This window comes from Pelodiscus sinensis, chromosome 32 (assembly GCF_052426305.1).
Source record: "Pelodiscus sinensis isolate ZL-2025 chromosome 32, ASM5242630v1, whole genome shotgun sequence".
Taxonomy (NCBI): domain Eukaryota; kingdom Metazoa; phylum Chordata; order Testudines; family Trionychidae; genus Pelodiscus; species Pelodiscus sinensis.
In genome coordinates this window covers 478,962-498,066 of record NC_143083.1, presented here as the reverse complement: position 1 = coordinate 498,066, position 19,105 = coordinate 478,962, and the positions used below count along the sequence as shown (strand labels likewise).

General features: G+C 43.3%; 1 protein-coding gene across 9 annotated transcripts in view; it reads left to right on the top strand.

Moving 5' to 3' along the window:
• Positions 1–19,105, top strand: part of EPS15L1 (epidermal growth factor receptor pathway substrate 15 like 1) — a 118,657-nt gene that overhangs the window by 1,309 nt on the left and 98,243 nt on the right. For 8 of the 9 annotated variants that reach the window (XM_075903362.2, XM_075903359.2, XM_075903358.2 and 5 more), the window contains exons 2-6: positions 12,290–12,331; positions 12,532–12,621; positions 13,958–14,005; positions 17,588–17,683; positions 18,049–18,111. In XM_075903362.2, coding sequence (XP_075759477.1) covers positions 12,290–12,331; positions 12,532–12,621; positions 13,958–14,005; positions 17,588–17,683; positions 18,049–18,111 — 339 coding nt within the window. Of the gene's footprint in view, positions 1–12,289; positions 12,332–12,531; positions 12,622–13,957; positions 14,006–17,587; positions 17,684–18,048; positions 18,112–19,105 lie in introns of those variants that run through there. The other variant, XM_075903363.2, reaches the window with a different exon arrangement.

The window sequence follows — 19,105 nt, the reverse complement described above, 5'->3', positions numbered from 1 at the left end:
CCTCAAGAATTATGAACTGACCAGTCATCCAAAAACCTTATCTGAATCTAGAAGTCCACAATCAGGCATCAGAAGAAACAAACAAAATAAAAGCCCCAGACATAGGAGGGCTAGCAGTATTGCCAGGCCCTGGGGGTGTGTGTGTGTGTGTGTGTGGTGTGTGTGTATTTGTTTGTTTGGGGGGGGCGATGGCTTCATTCTGGAGGGGTTAAGGCCTTTTGGTAGAAGGGGTAGATGCAAATACACTACAGAAAAGTAGAGTGGGAAGGACCTCTAGAAGTCATCAAGTCCAGCCCCCTGTGCTGTAGCAGGGCTATGTAGTACTCCAGCTCATTCTAGCCCAGGGGTGGGCAATCCCTTATGAGTGTTTGTCCAATCTTTTTTTTTTTTAAACTTCCAATGATAGGATTCCACAAACTCCCACGGAAGGCTATATTAGAACTTATGGAATAATAACTGGAAGGAAACTTGAGAAGTCAAGTCCAGTCCCCTGCAGGACCAACCACTGTCTAGACCACCTGTCTGACATTTGTCTAACCTGTTCTTAGAAATCACCAATGATGAAGATTCCACAACCTTCCTAGGCAGTTTATTCCAGTGTGTAACTGTCCTTGCTACAATTTAAACCCATTGCTTCTTGTCCTCCTTTCAGAGGATTAAGATAATATATTTTTTTTCTCCCTCTTCCTTGTAACAATCTTTTAGGTACTTGAAAGCTTTTAGCACATCCTTTCTCAGTCCTCCTCTCTTTTACAGACTAAACAAACCCAGTTCTTTCAGTCTTCCCTCATAGGTCATGTTTTCTAGACTTTTAATCATTTTTATTGCTCTTCTCCGGACCTTCTCCAGTTTGTCCACGTTTTTCTTGAAATGTGGTACTCGGAACTGGTCACGATACTTGAGTTGAGGCCTTATCAGCAAGGAGTAGAGCAGAATTACGTCTCATCTCTTGCTTACAACACTCCTGCACATCCTAGACTTATGTTTACCTTTTTTTTTTTTTTTTTTGCAACAGTGTCACACTGTTCACTCATATTTAGCTTGTGGTCCACCATGATCCCCAGATCTCTTTCCACAGTACTGCTTCCTAGGCAGTCATTTACTGTTTATGTAAATGTAGGCAACTGATTGTTCCTTCCTAAGTGGAATACTTTGTATTTGTCCTTATTGAATTTCATCCTCTTTACCTCAGACTGTTTTTCTAGTTTGTCTAGCTCATCTGAAGAAGTGGGTTTTGCCCACTAAAGCTCATGATACTATATATTAGTTTCTAAAGTGCTACAGGACTACTAGTTTTTTTCTAGACTAACCATGCCAAGTTTTATTTTTAATCTTTCCTCATAGGGTCTGGTTGGCTCAGCCTTTTGTAACTGTTGTTGCTTTCTCCTCTGGACTTGTTACTTTGTCCACCTCTCTTCTAAGGTGTGGTTCCTAGAACTGGATGTAGTACTCCAGCTCATTCTAGCCCAAGGTGGGCAATACAAAAAAACGCAGCCAACAGGGTTAGTCCTTGCAGGCCACTGCCACTATGTTTACCTGTGCCTCAGCAGGTATTGGAGGACGCAGCTCTGGTTGGCCGTGAATCGCCATTCGCAGCCAATGTGAGTGGCAGGAAGCGCCACAGACTGGGACACCACTTCCCCGCATTCGTGTTGCCTGCAAATGGTGATTTCCGGCCAACCAAAGCTGTGAATAGAGAAACAGCAGAACTTCAATTCATTTTCAAATTTAACATGACCAAATTAGTGATATTAAATTGCAGGTAATCAGCTAATAGAATAGTAAATGGAATTTCCATCGATTAATTGATGGGGGGGAGGGAGAACTGGAGTTCTACAATAGGGTTAGCTCCTGGCTCAGGACATGTTAGGTCTCTGATGAAATATTGTCTTTAAAAAAAAAAAGTTTTATGTTTTGCTCTGAGGAGTTATACTTCCACAGTGTTTGATATAATTGGTTGTATGACACACACAATTTTGCCAAATGCCTCATTATAGCAGAGTGTTGCTTTCCAGACCTTTCTTTGGACACAGATCACAGCCCTGACAGACCCCAATATACATTTGTCATTGTTGCTAATTTGTAATCTTGCTAAATTTCTAGCTAAATAAATAAATAAAAATCCAAAATTGGCTGTGGTTGCAACAAGACTGTAGTCACATAAACCCTAGGTGGACAAAATAGAATGTTTTGAAGTGCAAGAAGATGGCATATATTCTAAGTCTTTAATTTATTAATTAATTCTAAACAAAATATACAAAAGGAAGCAGAGGACCGTCCTTGTGGTTGATGCACTTTGCTTTCATGATTATTACTGTAAAAATTTAGGGTAGAATTTTTTCAATAATTTTCACCCTAATTTTGCGATAGAAAGCATTTCTGATCTGATAAACAATATGGCTGATAAATATCTAAAAGAAAATTCACTAGCATATAAATAAAGAACTAGATATTTTCAAGATATGTGGTGGTGTTTACAATTTAAATCTGTGTTTAGACACTGGCCTCCCAGGGATTTCATGATATCTTAAAGACTTCAGAGGTAAACATTCTTTTCTCTTTCATAGAACTTGATAGTTACAGTACTTGTTAAAGATTCATCTCTAAGAGGAAAAGTTGATAAAATAGGTAACAGTTTTTCAGTGGATTGAAAAAATGCATCCTGTATGGCAAGTCTCAGATATTTAACATACAGGCAGTCCCCGGGTTACGTACAAGATAGGGACTGTAGGTTTGTTCTTAAGTTGAATCTGTATGTAAGTCGGAACTGGCGTCCAGATTCAGCCGCTGCTGAAACTGATCAGTTTCAACAGTGGCTGAATCTGGACGCCAGTTCTGACTTACATACAGATTCAACTTAAGAACCCCAGGCATCCCCAAGTCAGCTGCTGCTGAAACTGATCAGCGGCTGATTCCAGGAAGCCCGGAGCAGGGGCTTCCTGTAGTCAGCCACTGGTCATTTTCAGCAGCTGCTGACTAGGGGACACCTGGGGCAGAGCAGCTGGGGTGCTGCTGGGTTGGTCCAGTGGCACCCAGAGCGGCGCTACGGGACCAACCGGCAGCGCCCCAGCTGCTGTACCACAGGCGTCCGGAGCAAAGCGGCGGAACACGCGGGCAGCGGGACAGCCCAGACGCGCCGTGGCTATCCTGCTGCCCTCGGGCTCCGCGGCTTTGCTCTGCTCTGCTCCCCGTCCCCCAGGTCTGCAGACCAGGGGGAGGGGGAGCAGAGTAGAGCAGAGCGGCGGAACGCGCGGCCAGCTGACAGCCCAGACGCGTCTGGGCTGTCAGCTGGCCGCGTGCTCCGCTCTGCTTCCCCCCCCCCCCCCATGGTTTGCAGACCAGGGGGAGGGGGAGCAGAGCGGAGCAGAGCAGAGCCGCAGAACGCGCGGCCAGCTGACAGCCCAGACGCATCTGGGCTGTCAGCTGGCCGCGTGCTCCGCTCTGCTCCCCCCCCCCCCCTGCAGATCAGGGGGAGGGGGAGCAGAGCGGAGCACAGCAGAGCGGCGGAACGCGCGGCCAGCTGACAGCCCAGACTCTGGGCTGTCAGCTGGCCGCGCGTTCCGCCGCCGCTTTGCTTCCTCTCCCTGGTCTGCTCGAGACCAGGGAGAGGAAGTGCCCCGTTCGTAACTGCGGATCCGACATAAGTCGGATCCGCGTAACTCGGGGACTGCCTGTACTAAAAATCCTGCTTTTATCTGGGTAGTTGCACATACAGTCACTTCCTGAATTGTGAATGTTTGATTTACGAACATCCACACATATGAACACTCACTTGCAGCCTCAGTGGAGCAGGCAGGAGGGCGCTGGTGGTGGTGAGCACCATGAGTGCTGGCCAGAACACTGTAGCCAGCCCCATCCTCCAGCCTCTTTCCCTATGCCCGTGGGCTCAGCACAGGCTCTGGCAACCCCCCTTCCCATGCCCCAGACAGTGCAGCAGCAGCCTCCTCCACTGCCCTTTCTGGCAGACTTAGCACTGGCTTCGGGTAGCCCCCACCCTTGGGTTCAGCACCAGCTCTGGCCACCCTCAGTCCCATCCCTCTGGCTGCCCTCTTGCCTGCGTGTTCAGTGCCCACTTTCCACTCACCAAGAGTTGGTGAGCAGCATGAGCGGGGGATGCAGAACAGCCTGGGGCTAGAGAAGGCTGGAGCTGGTTCTGAGCCCACAGGAGGATGGGGACAGCTGGGGTAATATGGCTTGTCAGCGGAGCTAGTGCAGAGCCCACAGGAGGGAGAGAGCATCCAGGCAGAGTTGGGCCAGATTAAGAAAAGGGCTTTAGGGGCTGCTGCCCAGGCCCCACAATAAGATCTCTGGGCTACCAAACCTGCAGATCTTTATGCAGGGTCCCCTAAGCCCAGGGCTGCAGCTACTACTGCCCCTGCATTCCAGCCTTTTTTGGTGTGGAGAGGCAGTGGTTCTGTGTGCTGCCATTTCCCTTCTCCCTAGAGCTGGAGCTGCAAGCACCAGGAACCACCCCCACTTTCTTTACCTGCAGGTTCAGCCTCTGCAGCTCCCATTGGCTGGGAATCAGGGACTGTGGGAGCTGTGGAGGGTGGTAACCACAAGTGAGTGCAGGGGAGCACACAGAACCATCTGCCCCTTCTCCTCCCTTCCCCTAGGCTTGCACCCCCAAAGGGAGGCTACCCCAGATAAGAGCCAGTCCCCAACCCTCTGCTCCAGTTGTGAGCTATCTCCTGCACCCTAATTCCTGCCCAGAACCCACATCCCCAACTCCTTCCCTAAGTAGAGATGTAAAATTCCATTTAATTGTTTAACTGGTTTAATCTGTTAACCAGTTAAATATGTTTAAGGGGGTTACTGAGAAAAATAGGTGGTCTTGCTGTGGACAGGATGTAGATTTTCTTTCAGTATTGATACTTAAAAAAAAATTAGCAGTGTTTTGCTGTTTCCTTAGAAAAAGTTCTGTGCAGACAAAAAAAAAACCCATCAGTGTGTGATAATTTTATATAAAGTAGTAGAATTTTAGAGCAAATGAAAGAACTTCCTTGAATTTTTATATGTACTTGAAAACAGCGTAAGTGTTTGTGTGTGTGTGTCTGTGTAGACCCACCAAAATGGAATACAGATAAATGGGGGAGGGGACCAGATGGATTATAATTAAGTATCTTTACACAAAGGCATCCAGACTAAGACTAGTCATTAGTGATTTTAAAATGCATTTGTTTAAATAGCCATGTAACCTCTGAAAATTTCAGCGGTTACATCAGGGGTGGGCAAAAGGGCTTCCACAGGCCAAATCCAGCCTGGCAAGCGGGTTTATCCGGCCTGCAGAGGCCCTGCCATTCCCCTGCCCCTAGGCCAGTTAGGGCTTGGGAGTTCAGGGAAGCACATGATGTTTCCTCCGCCTTGTCAGGAGCGCACGGCTCCTGGAAGGGCGGAAGGAGACTTTGCATGCTCCCCCGCCCCCAAGTCCTGATTGGCCTAGGGGCAGAAGCGGGCATGCGCAAAGTCCCTCCCACTGCCAGGGGCATGGGTGCCTAGGGGGAACCTCTGGGGGAAGGGGCAAAGGTGCTTCCCAACCCCCAGACCAAGCAGGGAAGTATCCTGGCCCTGCCCCTTCTGGTGTGGCCCCTGGCAAAAAAATATGTGCTCATGCATGCATGGGCATGTATATAAACATAAGTAGTACTTCTAGTTCCACCCATGCTCCAGGTTGCCTGACACTTCCCCTTCTAAGACCCTGGTTTTATAAATTTGCCAATTTTTTAACTGTTTGACTTAAAATTTCCCATGCCACATATCTACCTCAACCTGCATGTTTTAAGAAAGTTTCGACAAAAATGATTCAGCCATTTCTGGGGAAAATATTGGGGATGGGGGATGTCACTTTGCCCATGATTTAAAAAACCCAATCTTGTAACTGTTCTTAAGGAGCTGTAGAGTTAGTATGCGTCCATGCTTTGGATCAGGAACTTGAGATTTTGGCAAAAGGTTGCGTTTGTGTTAGTGATGAACCTTTTGCTGTTCCCATGCTAGAAAATAAAAGCTCAAGTTTGGACATTTTATAAGCCTTTTAAAAATCTCAGTTTGCGTATGGTCAATAGAGTTTGGTCTCTAGCTTCTCCAAAGATTCTGTCCATATTGAAAGTGTTCCGGCGCAGGACTGCATGGGCTGAATAATACTTTCCCTCCAATTGTTGCTCACTCGTGCTGTAGGCCTCTGTATCACTGACCACCAGAACTATGAATATGCAGACTAGCTCTTGTTCTTTCAGTGTTCCCTCTTGGGAACAGATACCCAAGCAGCATAGAAGAAGCAGCTGTTTGATTAGAATATAGAGAAAATAAGAGCCATACGTAGGATAGGGTTGCCAACTTTCCTGACTACACAGACTGGAGACCATTGCCACGTGGTGTCTGGTCTGGGAAAGTTGGCAACCCTAAGAGTTGAGGAAGACAAAGAGCCTGGCAAGAGGAAGATTTGGAATTGTGACCTAAAGGGAGCAGTGGGGGCTAAGGTGGGCCGGGACTGGGTGGGCAAAGAGACTGGGATTAAGTGCCAGTTAGGAGAGAGACTGGAACTATCTGGAGAAAAGAGCATGGGGAAGGAAGACTCACTAGAGCAGCCCAGCAGAGGAGACTGATACTAAGATGAAGCTCCTGAGAGGTGGAGACTGAGTGAGGAGAGTGGGACAAGAGCTAATGGGACAAATAGTACAGGAGCACTGTGTAGGACAGTGGTCCACAACGCGGTGCCCGTGGGCGCCATGGCACCCACCGGGGCATTTATGTACGCCTGCCGAAACATCTGGGCTGACCCCGCCCCCGGCGCGCGGCACATGCGTGGTGCCGGCCCTGGGCACGCGGCGCATGGACTGCCCCTACCCCAGGCGCATGGCACATGCGCGTTGCTGGCCCTGGACTCAGGGCACGTGGACGGACCCCACCCCCAGGCGCACAGCACATGCATGGCCCCACCCCTGGACACCCAGTATGTGAGTGGCCCCATCCCCAGATGCCCGCCAGCCACGAAAGGTTGGGGACCACTGGTGTAGGAGGTGGGACAGAATGAGTTAGTCTTGGAGGAAGAGAAGCAAAAGGTGATCATCAGAGCATTTTCCCCTCTAGAATCTGGAATTAACCTAAAGATAGGTCTACATCAGTGGTGCTCAACGTTCTTTCATTCGCAACCCCTGGAGATGGGAAAATTTTTGTTGAGCAAAACAAAAAAAGCCGTACCCTTTAATTTAAAGTGCTGGTTCACTCCCCTGCCACTCCCCCCACCCCTGCCGCATGTACGTCGAGGTAGGAAAAGAAAATATCAGCTGGCCCGGATAAAAGCGCTGCGAATCCCCCGCCCCCTCCCAGTGGAACAGCACTGCTGATCTACACTACTGCAGTAAGTCAAGTAAGATACACAACTCCAGCTATGTGAATAAAGTCACTGAAATAAATGAAGCAAAATGCAGGACAATGTAGCACTTTAAAGACTAACAAGATGGTTTATTAGATGATGAGCTTTCGTGGGCCAGACCCACTTCCTCAGATCAAATAGGAAATAAATGTTCCTTCAGTCAAGATACTGCAGCGTCTACACTGTAGGGAGCAAAGGGAGAAACTCTCCTGTCAATTTACTTCTCCCTTCTCATGGGGGTAGATTATGTAGTTCGACTTGAAAATAATCTTCTTTGGATTTGGGAGGTCTTCACTAGACCCGCTAAATCATCTGTTGGTGTATCCAGGGGCGGATATAGGGCAGGGCGAACGGGGCGGCCGCCCCAGGCCCTGTGCTTCAGAAAGCCCCGCGCATGCGCCGTGGCAAAGGGGGGGCCCTGCGGAATTATGCTGCCTGGGGCCCCGCAAAACGGTCATCTGCCCCTGGGTGTATCTGTCTCAGGCCATTGGTTCTGGCAGTGGTGTCCATGTAGCCTAAGATCCCGAGTCTCGTTGTTCCTCCGCTGTCACAGATTTTTGTGGAAATCTCCTTGCAAACATGCCTCAGCCTCTATTAATGACAAATCCACAAAAAGGATAATTATTTATTAATTGTATCACTTACTCTGTTAGCTTAAATGGAAGAGGTCTGGGCTATGTATCTCAAGTCCCTATTGGTGACCAATGAGGATGCTAGTTATGAGTAGTGTTCCCTCTAAGGGTGTGTCTAGACTACAGAGTTTTGTCGACAAAAGTGGACTTTTGTCGACAAAACTATACCTGCGTCTACACTACCGCTGAGTTCTGTCAACATAATGTCGACAGAACTCAGCAGTTTTGTAGACGCTGGTAAACCTCATTTTACGAGGCATAACGCCTTCTGTCGACAGAGTTCTGTCGACAGATGGTGTTATTGCATGTAGGGTTGTGTCTAGACTACAGGGTTTTGTCGACAAAGCACCTTGCTTTGTCGACAGAACTGAATGTAGTCTAGATGCTCTTTATCGACAGAAGCTTTGTCGACAGTATCTGTCGACAAAACTTCTGTCGACAAAACCCTGTAGTCTAGACGTACCCTAAGATTTGCAATCCTTGGTCAGGTTGAAATTTCTTAGGTGCAACACCAGTATTGAGGTGGTGTATGGATGTGTACCCACCAGTACAAACAAAAACTGGAGATATAAATATATATTTTAAATAGTCCATAGGTGTGGAAGAAAATATATTAAAACAAGGGGTAATTAACTAACTAGGTGCAATGCTTATGATTATTTAATATGAAATAAAATAAAAAAATTAACACTACCCTTGGTTGAAGAAGTGGATTGTGCCCACGAAAGCTCATGATACTATTTATATATTCTTAGTAGTTTCTAAGGTGCTACAGACTAACACGGCTACTTCTCTGAGACCTTGGAGAATATGAATCATCTTCCTTTCTAACAGCCAGATACACCTTTCAAAGATCTTGCAAATAAGGTTTCATCCTACAAAACACCTAGGCTACGTCTACACTGGCCCCTTTTCCGGAAGGGGCATGTAAATTTCACCAGTCGTCGTAGGGAAATCCGCGGGGGATTTAAATATCCCCCGCGGCATTTAAATAAAAATGTCCGCCGCTTTTTTCCGGCTTTTAAAAAAGCCGGAAAAGAGCGTCTACACTGGCCCCGATCCTCCGGAAAAAGTGCCCTTTTCCGGAGGGTCTTATTCCTACTTCAAAGAATAAGACCCTCCGGAAAAGGGCACTTTTTCCGGAGGATCAGGGCCAGTGTAGACGCTCTTTTCCGGCTTTTTTAAAAGCCGGAAAAAAGCGGCGGACATTTTTATTTAAATGCCTCGGGGGATATTTAAATCCCCCGCGGATTTCCCTACGACGACTGGTGAAATTTACATGCCCCTTCCGGAAAAGGGGCCAGTGTAGACGTAGCCCTAGTGTCACACCTAGTCCTTGCTGCTTCTGACTCATAAGAGCCAGAACTCTGCCAGATAGCAAAGATCTGGCCTTAATGCAATACAGCTTACCATGTATTAATTAGTAACACAAAATTTTAATAAATCATTAAGATCAGAGTTTTAGATATCTGCAACACTCAAAAAATTCTGTTAAAAGAATCTTTTTCTTTCTTACTGTAAGCCATTATCACAGCAGTGGGCAATAATTTTTGATGGAGGGGCCATTCCAAGAATGTAAGTGGTAGAGGGCCACACTTTTCCATTATATTAATGGAGGAGGTGTGGGGGTCTGGGTTGGAGGTTGGGTGCACAAGGGAATTTGGGGTGTGGGATTTGGGAGGGAGTTTGGGTGAAGCAGAGAATTGTGACCTGGGGTGGTGTGGTGGGGGTGCATGGCCTGGGATGAAGTTGTGACTTGGGGCAGGAGTGCAGGTGGGGGTGCAGGGATTTGGACTGTGACCAGGGATAGCAGATTGGGGTGCAAGATGTGAGAGAGGGTTGTGACTTGAGGAGGGGTATAGGAGAGGAGGCAGTGTTTAGGAAGGTGTATGGGGGCTAGAGCAGGGGTGCAGAAGGTTGGGTTACGTGGGGTAGGAGAGCAGAGGGGGGCAGAGGGTTGGAGGAGGAAGGTCGGGGCTGGAGTGCCAGGTTACGTCTAGACTACATGGCTCCGTCGACGGAGCCATATAAAGTAGTTTACTCGGCATAGTCAAAGAAGCTGGGATTAAAATAATCCCCGCTTCATTAAAATAAAAATGGCTGCCACGCTGTGCCGATGATCAGCTGATCCTGCACAGTGCGGCAGTGTAGACGCGGCACGGTTGACAAGAGAAGCCTTTGTCGACCGCTCCGGTATGCCTTGTGAAACGAGGTTTACCGGAGTGGTCGACAAAGGCTTCCCTTGTCGACCGCGCTGTGTCTAGACTGCCGCGCTGTGCCGGATCAGCTGATCGTCGGTACAGTGCGGCAGCCATTTTTATTTTAATGAAGCGGGGATTATTTAAATCCCCGCTTCTTTGACTATGCCAAGTAAACTACTTTACATGGCTCCGTCGACGGAACCATGTAGTCTAGATGTACCCCCAGAAAGAGACTGTGGCTGGGGGACCTTACCTGGTTCCAAGCAAACAGCCCAGCAGGTACCTTAGCTAGGGTCTCTGCCTTCCAGCACCTGTATGTGCTCAGGGGAGTCGCAGGAGCCATGTTTATTGTTCTAAACTGCATGATGTGAGCCTGGGGGATGAGTAAGGAGGGGCACTTCACATGCTGCTTGTCTTGTAAACAGGCAGCTGCTATTGGCCAAAAATGACCAATGGGAACTACTAAGGAGGGGCGGGGGGCAGCATGAGAAGCCTGTCTCCCCTCCCTCTAGGGTCTCAGTGTTCAGAAACACACATGTGGCCCTGTACCTAGCGTTTCTGAGTGCCAAGTGGGTTCAGTGCAGGCAGGGAGCTGGCTACGGCTCCCAGATCATCTTTTGCCCAACCCTGGAGTAGAGGCTGGAGCCAGCTTCTCCATTTGTAGCAGGCAGCAGCTGCTGCTGCTTCTGTTCCTCCAAGAGGGTGAGTGCTTCCCCAAGTGATCAGTTGAGCTTCCTGCCTGCATGGGGCGCTCTGTACCTCTGTGTAGTGGTCAGAAAAGGGCTGTGCACCTGCGTGGGTATGCAGCTTACAGGGAACCTTGGTTATGAATCCACATGATGGCATTTCTGTTTTTTTCCTCTTGCTTTTTAAAAACACCCATGTGCAGGGCTTGACAAACCACGGCGAAATCTACTCGCCAGCCCCACACTGCGCATGCGCGTACCTCCGGTGATCAGGGCGACCGGCTGAAATCTGCTCGCCACAGGCGAGTCAATTCACTGATTTGTCGAGCCCTGCCTATGTGATTACAAATACACACCGAGAGAGGGGTTGAATTAAGATTGCAGAGGCAATTTTAATTCTGGCATTTCTTAATTTTTAAGTATTTGACTTTATTATTTTTAATGTTCTTTTAATGTTATTTTTTGTGTGTAATATGTATATGTACAACATACAAGTGAAATATGGATTGCATAGTCAAGAAATACGCAGCTATGAGTTTAATAACTGAACTTGTCAGCGTGCGCTATTACATTTTGCTCTGGTGAGATGTTAGTATTGTGGAGAAAACTTGTCTATAATTGTCACTAGAGAGGGTGTTTGGAGACAGCAGATATAGTTAGAGAGAAAAGGTAAAACATGCCATAAATCTGATTTGAATGATAGCGTTTTAAACGTTGCATAATTTAAATGTGTGGGGATTTCTGTGTATATATTGATATTTTAAAATTTTGCATTCAGTCTGTTGTGTTCGTTTCTAAATGGTTAATCTGTTCATGGCTGGGCTGTTTTGCTCCAGATCCATTTCTACCGGTTAACTGATTAAATGGGGGCAGGCAGGCTGGCTGGAGTTGCCTCTGTGGCTGCTTATGGCCCTGCCAGTAACACTCCGCCCCACCCCCATGCTTCACCTTTCAGCTCTCTGCGAGGCTGCTGACTCCCAGCCCACATGGGGCCTCTCCCAGGTAATACTTAACTTTTACCCAGTAAGCATCACCCATTAAGGAAGATGCTTACAGGGTAATTGGTTACCTGTTCACATCTCTGCAGTGAATATTGACATTGTAACCTTCTATAAAATTCTGCCCAAATAAAATGTTCCATCTCTTTTGTGTTTGAGGCTGTGAAATAAGCTTTTTCATTGGATGAAACTTTAGAGTCCAAACTTTAAGTTGGTAAATTTGTGATATGTTTTCTAATTTAAATATATAATATTAGAGATACAAAAATTATTTGAATGAATTTGTTTCATATTAGGATGTGCCTTTTGACTTTCCCTGAAAGTGGAATATATTTGATCATGGTCCAGTCTTGCCTTTCTAATTTTTTTCCCGTTTCTTCCCACTTTTTTTGTGTTTTAGCTTTCCACAGGGAATCCATCGTATGAGAGTTATTACAAACAGGTATATTTTTAATACTTATATTTGTTTAACATTCTATTTTTCCCTCCTCTCTATATCTACTTACTTATAAAGTTCCCTCTGCTGTATAGTAACTGCTTACAAGTACTGCTCTGTTATTGGGTGGCTAAGGGACAGGAGATTCTTCATTCTGTACTTGTGCTTTTGTAACTGACATAAGTCAGTTAATTTTTGTTTTCCAGGTAGATCCAGCATACACAGGGAGAGTTGGGGCTAGTGAAGCTGCACTGTTCCTTAAAAAATCAGGTCTTCCAGACATTATCCTTGGAAAAGTAAGTTGAACGTATGTGTATATAGGGATACATATACATTATTTTGTCTGTGCATTATGATCACAGCTGTTATTGAGTCATTGTGGATATGGTTATCTAGAGAGAGGATGCAAAACAGTGCCCCTCTGATTTTATGAACTCTTAGTTACCTGTGGATTGCTTGTTACTCCCTTGATTGCATTGACTAAAGATTTGCGCCTATGAATATTTTAAGAGCCCCCCCAAAAGTTTATAATGCACAAGATACAATAAATCTGTATAGGGAAGCTGAGGTAATAGTAAATATTATCATATAAGGAATTGCTTGATGAGGGAGCAACTTGCCAGTGAGACAGCATCTTAGAAGGCACAAAGGTGAAAGTTGGAGGAGGAGACAGAGGGAGTAAGCAGTATTGTAGGTAGCAGTTATGGAACTGTGGCAAATACTGAGAGAAACCAATGAGAAAGAGGAAACTGGAAAAAAAAAAAGGGGGAAGATACAAGAATCCACCAATGGAGTGATTCACAGAGAAGGAGCTGTGTAGGAAGCAGTGGAGGAGGAAAATATAGAAAGACTGAGGGACTGGGAGAGGTGGTTCTGGGAGTCCAGACCAGAGATTGTTACAATAAACAAGGATGGTGATGTTCAGGATTTGGATAAAAGTTTTAATGGGGGAGGCGATGTGGATTCGGAAGATGTGTAAAAGAGAAGTACCCAGTGTTAACAACACAATTTATTGGACTATTGGAAGGCGCTTAGATACTATGGTGATAAGGGTAGTATAAGAACACATTGAGAAAGAAAGAAAGACTAGTTGTGATGAGGAAAGAGCTAAAGATGATAGTGGCTAATTAAAACACTAAGGTGATTTTAAAACTAATTTTAAAATAAAATGTTAGAAAAATCTGTTCGTCCTGCACTTACCTGTTGAATCATGAGTCCAGGACTACTGAAGAGTAGTGGGAGTTGCTTCTCTACAACTGCAAGCTAGAGAGTGCAAGAAAATGCTAGATTACTGTTCTGTATATGTTGGTTGTGATGTAATCTTTAGTGCAAGAGAAATTCAGACTTTAGAATGTAAGAGCTTGAAAGAAAGGTTTTTAAAGGTAATGGACATACTTCCATTGATTTCACTGGAGTTTGCATCTGGCGTTGTGTGAGGAAGGATACAATTTTAAAATAAATAACTTTTTTTACATATACTTTAACAATTTGAAGTTTAAATTTTAAAGCAGATTTTATGGTTCAAATTTTGAAATAGAAAGCAAATAATTTAAGTACTGATATTTTCTATTTGAGCTTTCCGAGATAAATTGCCTACAAAAATACATGTAACAATGATTTTTATTTCCACAGATATGGGATTTGGCTGATCCAGAGGGAAAAGGGTACCTGGATAAACAGGTATATAAAATGTGCAGTGAACATGAAGATAAATCTATTATATAGGCCTACACGTTTTGATTCTGAGGCAGGATAATACTTACGTTCCATTAACATGATGCATATGCTTACACACTTTACTGCCTAAGAGCCTTTTTCAGTGCTCACCCCCAAATATATAACTAATGTTCTAAACTAATTTAATCAAAATAAAATAATATGGATAATCTGGTTATTATAATTTTCTATCTTTTCTTATTTAAAAAAAATTCATATTGTAATAGTAAGGAGCCACTCTTGTGGTGTCCTGATGGGTTTCCAAGGTCTGTCAGTGATGATAATCATTCAGCTACGTGCGTGTGTGCTCTTCTTGTTGTTGTGTGGTTCAATTTATTTTAGATCCAAGGGAAGCCAATACACTTCAGGGCTACTTAACCACTTTCTTATTTATTGCAAGCTTTAAGCAGTTAATACAGTTAAGTTTAAGTTTACAAGCCTTAAGAACAATTACTATACAATTTAAACTTTAAATACTATAAATTCTAAAGTAATTAATACAGCACAAAGCAATGCAAAAGCAATTACTAAAAGATCTACTATATACAATAATAAACCCTAATTCACGTACACTTTACCCATGTGCTACCTGCAGTGCTAGGCAGGAGGTCGTGGTTCCATCTTTTCTCATGCATAGGAACGCCACCACTGACGTAGCCAGTGTGAAGGGCCTCATCACTTCTAGTAACATCGAGCAGGACGTGTGAGTCAATCCTGCCCTTTCCCTCCCATTGATTGTTCTTACTAAGCCGAATTTATAGCAAAGAGAGACTTGGTCATTCTAATAATCAATTGATTACACATTGTGTAGGATACATAAAATGCCCAATGCCCCTATTTGGGGCTCATCCTGCTACTCAGGATGTTACTGCTATGTGCGCAGTTGACAGTCCTATGGCTGCATCTGTACTTTTTGCTTATTACAACAAAAGTATCAATACAAGTCTGCTTGTCCTGTGTTCTTGATGTCGTTTCATGTACCATGCTTAATCTGCATTGTTATGCAAAACAATTCTTGACTTTCGGGCCTTGCCTGTGTGTTTTGTTACACCACACTTGAAACAAGCGAGACTGCTTTTTTGGACAAGGCAAACATCACCAGTTATTGCCAAGGCAGGTAGTCTAGGCTCTACCACACTTGTGTGCTATGTTGACTTTGTGCAAGTAGTCAACACAGCAGACTCTCAGAGAGAGCACCCAAAGACCACAAAATCAAGTAAGGATGGAAGGTTTATTTTCAAACGTAGTGCAGTTATAGTTGACTGTAGAATCTACTAAACCATTATACATATGTAACCCCTCACAATGGACCAGCTCAGTCAGTGGGAGGTCCTACTGCCCTTCCAAAACACAACTTTATGTATAGGTACAAACAAGTTACACATCACTTCTGATGTGTCAGGTTGCTACCCTATGACATTGCTTAAATACTACCCATTGCCACCGAACATCTCTATCTATCATGCTCTCATTTTAAACCTTTTCCTAAAACTGGGTCAGTATGTCCTTGGTGTCTGTGGGGAGTGTGTGGGTACCAAGATCCTTTTTAATGAGGTTACCATCCTTCAGAATCATAGAATCATAGAGCTGGAAGAGACCTCAGGAGGTCATCAAGTCCAGCCCTCTGCCCAACGCAGGACCAATCCCAACTAAATCAACCCAGCCAGGGCTTTGTCAAGCCAAGACTTTAAAACCTCTAGGGATGAAGATTCCACCACCTCTCTAGGTGACCCATTCCAGTGTTTCACCACCTTTCTAGTGAAATAGTTTTTCCTAATATCCAACCTAATTACCCCACTGTAACTTGAGACCATTGCTCCTTGTTCTGCCATCTGTCACTACTGTGAACAGCCTTTCTCCATCCTCTTTGGAACCTCCCTTCAGGAAGTTGAAGGCTGCTGTCAAATCCCTCCTCACTCTTGTCTTCTGCAGAATAATGCTTTTAACCTATGCCCAGTGCCAATTACTATTTTACAGCCAGTATCTAGTACCATTTACTGTTCTACCCCTGTGCCTATTGCCAGTTAGCGTTTTACACACTTAACCCTGTTCATGGCAAGTTCCATGAGCAGGTGCCTGCTTCTTGCACACAGCTTAGCTTTGCTTCATATTAGCAAAGCCTTGACCATTGTTAACTAGGCCTCACACCAGGCATGTGATACACGTGTTTATGTTTCAGGCCCTTATCTTACTACACATATGTATGATACGGCACAGTTACAAATGGCTCTAATACTTTGGTTTGTAAACACCAATATGCAGTTTACTTGTGTTTATCTCAACAACTACCCATTTTCCCTCTGGTGCAGCAACTCTGTTTACAGTGACATACAAACTGTTGCCTGATCAAAGAGATAAAACTGTTGCCAGATCAAAGAGATGTCTCCGTGCAGAGATCTTCTTTTATCTTGGCCATGCCTATCTTCTCCCACCCTCTTCTCTCATTTCCCCCTTGCACTTCTTTCCTGTGCCTTTCTGCTCTTCCATTTTGTGAATAACTAGATCCTTAGCTTGCTACAGTAATTAGCCTCAGCTTCCTTCAGTCAGGCCTTTCATTGAGAGGAAAACACTGAATTTAGTGATTAGAGTGTTGATTCTGCTTCTGGTTCTCGACACTCTGTTATTACTTGTTAAAAATACTCTAGATATTTGTGATTAACAAAAATTATTAAAATAAACCAAATACTGCAGCAAGTATGGGCATTTGACAATATTATAACATAATTAAAGTTCAAGAAATTGAAATTCATTAATGTTTTACTTCATTAATTTTTACTTTAATTTTTTTAACGTATTAAGAAAACATTTTAAAGATTATTTAATATCACAATTCCCCATTGTATTATTTAATCTTAAATTACAAATACATACATTAAAATATGTATGAGCAATTTCTTTCACTTATGCCACACTTCCAAGATTGTGTGTTTCTGTTGCAAAGGCAGACTAGGGAATGCAGCTGTATGCTGGCAACTCCTGTAGATATTTGTGATGACATCAGGTTTTGAAAGAGAGTTACCAAAACCTGAACTCAGAATTTGGCAAATAAATGAAAAGCTATTCTTCATTCAAATTTCCTTTTATAATTCAACAGCTAAGTCTACCCATATATTGTTAATGATTTGGGATATTAAACAGCATTTAGAGGTGGAGGGATTTGGATTTGTTAAACAAAAACATTGATCATTTTTAAGAAAGAAGTTTGGCAACCATGACTTAATTGTGGAGAAGCTTTTTTTTTAAAGAATGTATTCAGTTAATTAGGTTTCTTTCCTTATGTTCCAAAGGTTTTTCCCCAAGTTGCTGCAAAATCTCCTTTCCTGTAAAAGTTGTCTGTAGAAATGTATAAAGGTAGAAATAAACAGAGGGGTGGGAATGTGAATGCAATTTAACATCTTCCCCAAATGTGGTTTAACCATTTAAGCAATGGTATCTGCATAGGATCTTGAAAATATAGATTATTCTGCTTAAGAACAGTGAGCTAGATTGCTTGTTTTTATTAACAGAATGTCCTGTATTTACTTGTTGTTGTGTTTCAATTTGTAGGGTTTCTATGTTGCATTGCGACTTGTGGCATGTGCACAGAATGGCCATGATGTTAACTTGAGCAATCTAAACTTGACTATGCCACCTCCTAAGTTTGTAAGTGATATTTTAAGTTTAGAACTCAAGCTTAAAATGAAACCTTGGGAAATCTTTTCTCCTTTACAAATTACTCTCCTAGTAATTACAGGACATAGATTGTAAGCTCTTTGGGTTTGTTTTTTTGTTCTATGTTTGTACAGTACTTAGCACAATGGCATTTTAGTTGGTGACTAGGCCTTTAGGTGCTACAGTAATACAAATAATAATATGATATTTAACATTTTTTTCTCGCTTGGATAACATATGCAAGAGTTTGTGTTTCTTTTCAGTAGAACAAATTAAATCTCTAGTCCTCTGTAAAACATTGGAATATTAAAGAGAAAGCTACATGTGCATAAATATATTTGCTTTCTTCATTTTAGCATGACACTAGCAGTCCCTTATTGGTCACACCACCTTCAACAGAGGCTCACTGGGCTGTTAGGGTAAGTGTACAAGATAAATATTTTTTAATCCAGTTTTTAAATGTAAATGCTGTTCCTGGCGGCTGTGTTTGATAGATTCATTTTACCAAGAAAGAAAAAATACTTCCCATTTTGAGACACCTTCCTTTAAAGAAACAGACACATCAACATTATACAGTACTAAATATAGGTGTTTATATATTTCTATATTTAATATAAATATTGTAACAAACCTCTGTCAGTGTTTGGTATATTTGTAAGAAGCGTTGTCCAGGACGTGAAGGTTATGCTATAAAATTTAATCTTCTGCCTAGCTGCCAGAGTCAGAGCAGAAGGCACTGGGAGTTAATATTTGATCTAAAGAACAGTGAAGCACTTCACCAATCCCATCCTCAAGTATTAGTAGGGAACTTGAATGTACAACTTTCTAGGATTATGATTTTTTTTTGGTGCCTGCTGTATGGTCTAATGAAAACAGTAATTTTTGCATATGTTTTGTATTTATAACTTAATTTTCTAATTGTGTGATAGAAATGTAAAATACAGTTTCTGTTTGTGAAAAATTTAAATTGTCAAATCATTTAAATAAAGGTATCTCGTTGACTATATTATAATATAGAAAGCAAAATCTTTGAAAGTAACAATTCTTAGTCTCTAAGGTGCCACAGGACTACTCTTTGTTTTTAAAGTTCTTTGTATTGTAAATGATCTGTGAAAGTTTCATAATTTGAAATCTGGGCACCAGTTAGTGAATCAAAATGTGTTGTCTTTCTGGAACATTAGAGAAATGCATATTATGGCCACAGTTCTTCAGTCTCCAGAAATCTTATTTTCATACTGAGAAAAATAAGGTCCTAAAGCTTGTACTGTGAATTTTACATCTAAATACAGTACAGTGTTTAGGATATAGCATACAGGTTCATGCTAGGAAGTTAAAATAATAAATTACTAACCAGTCACTTAGCTTCTTGAAAGATTTAATTTTTGACACTCACACAGGCACACTTTTTTACTT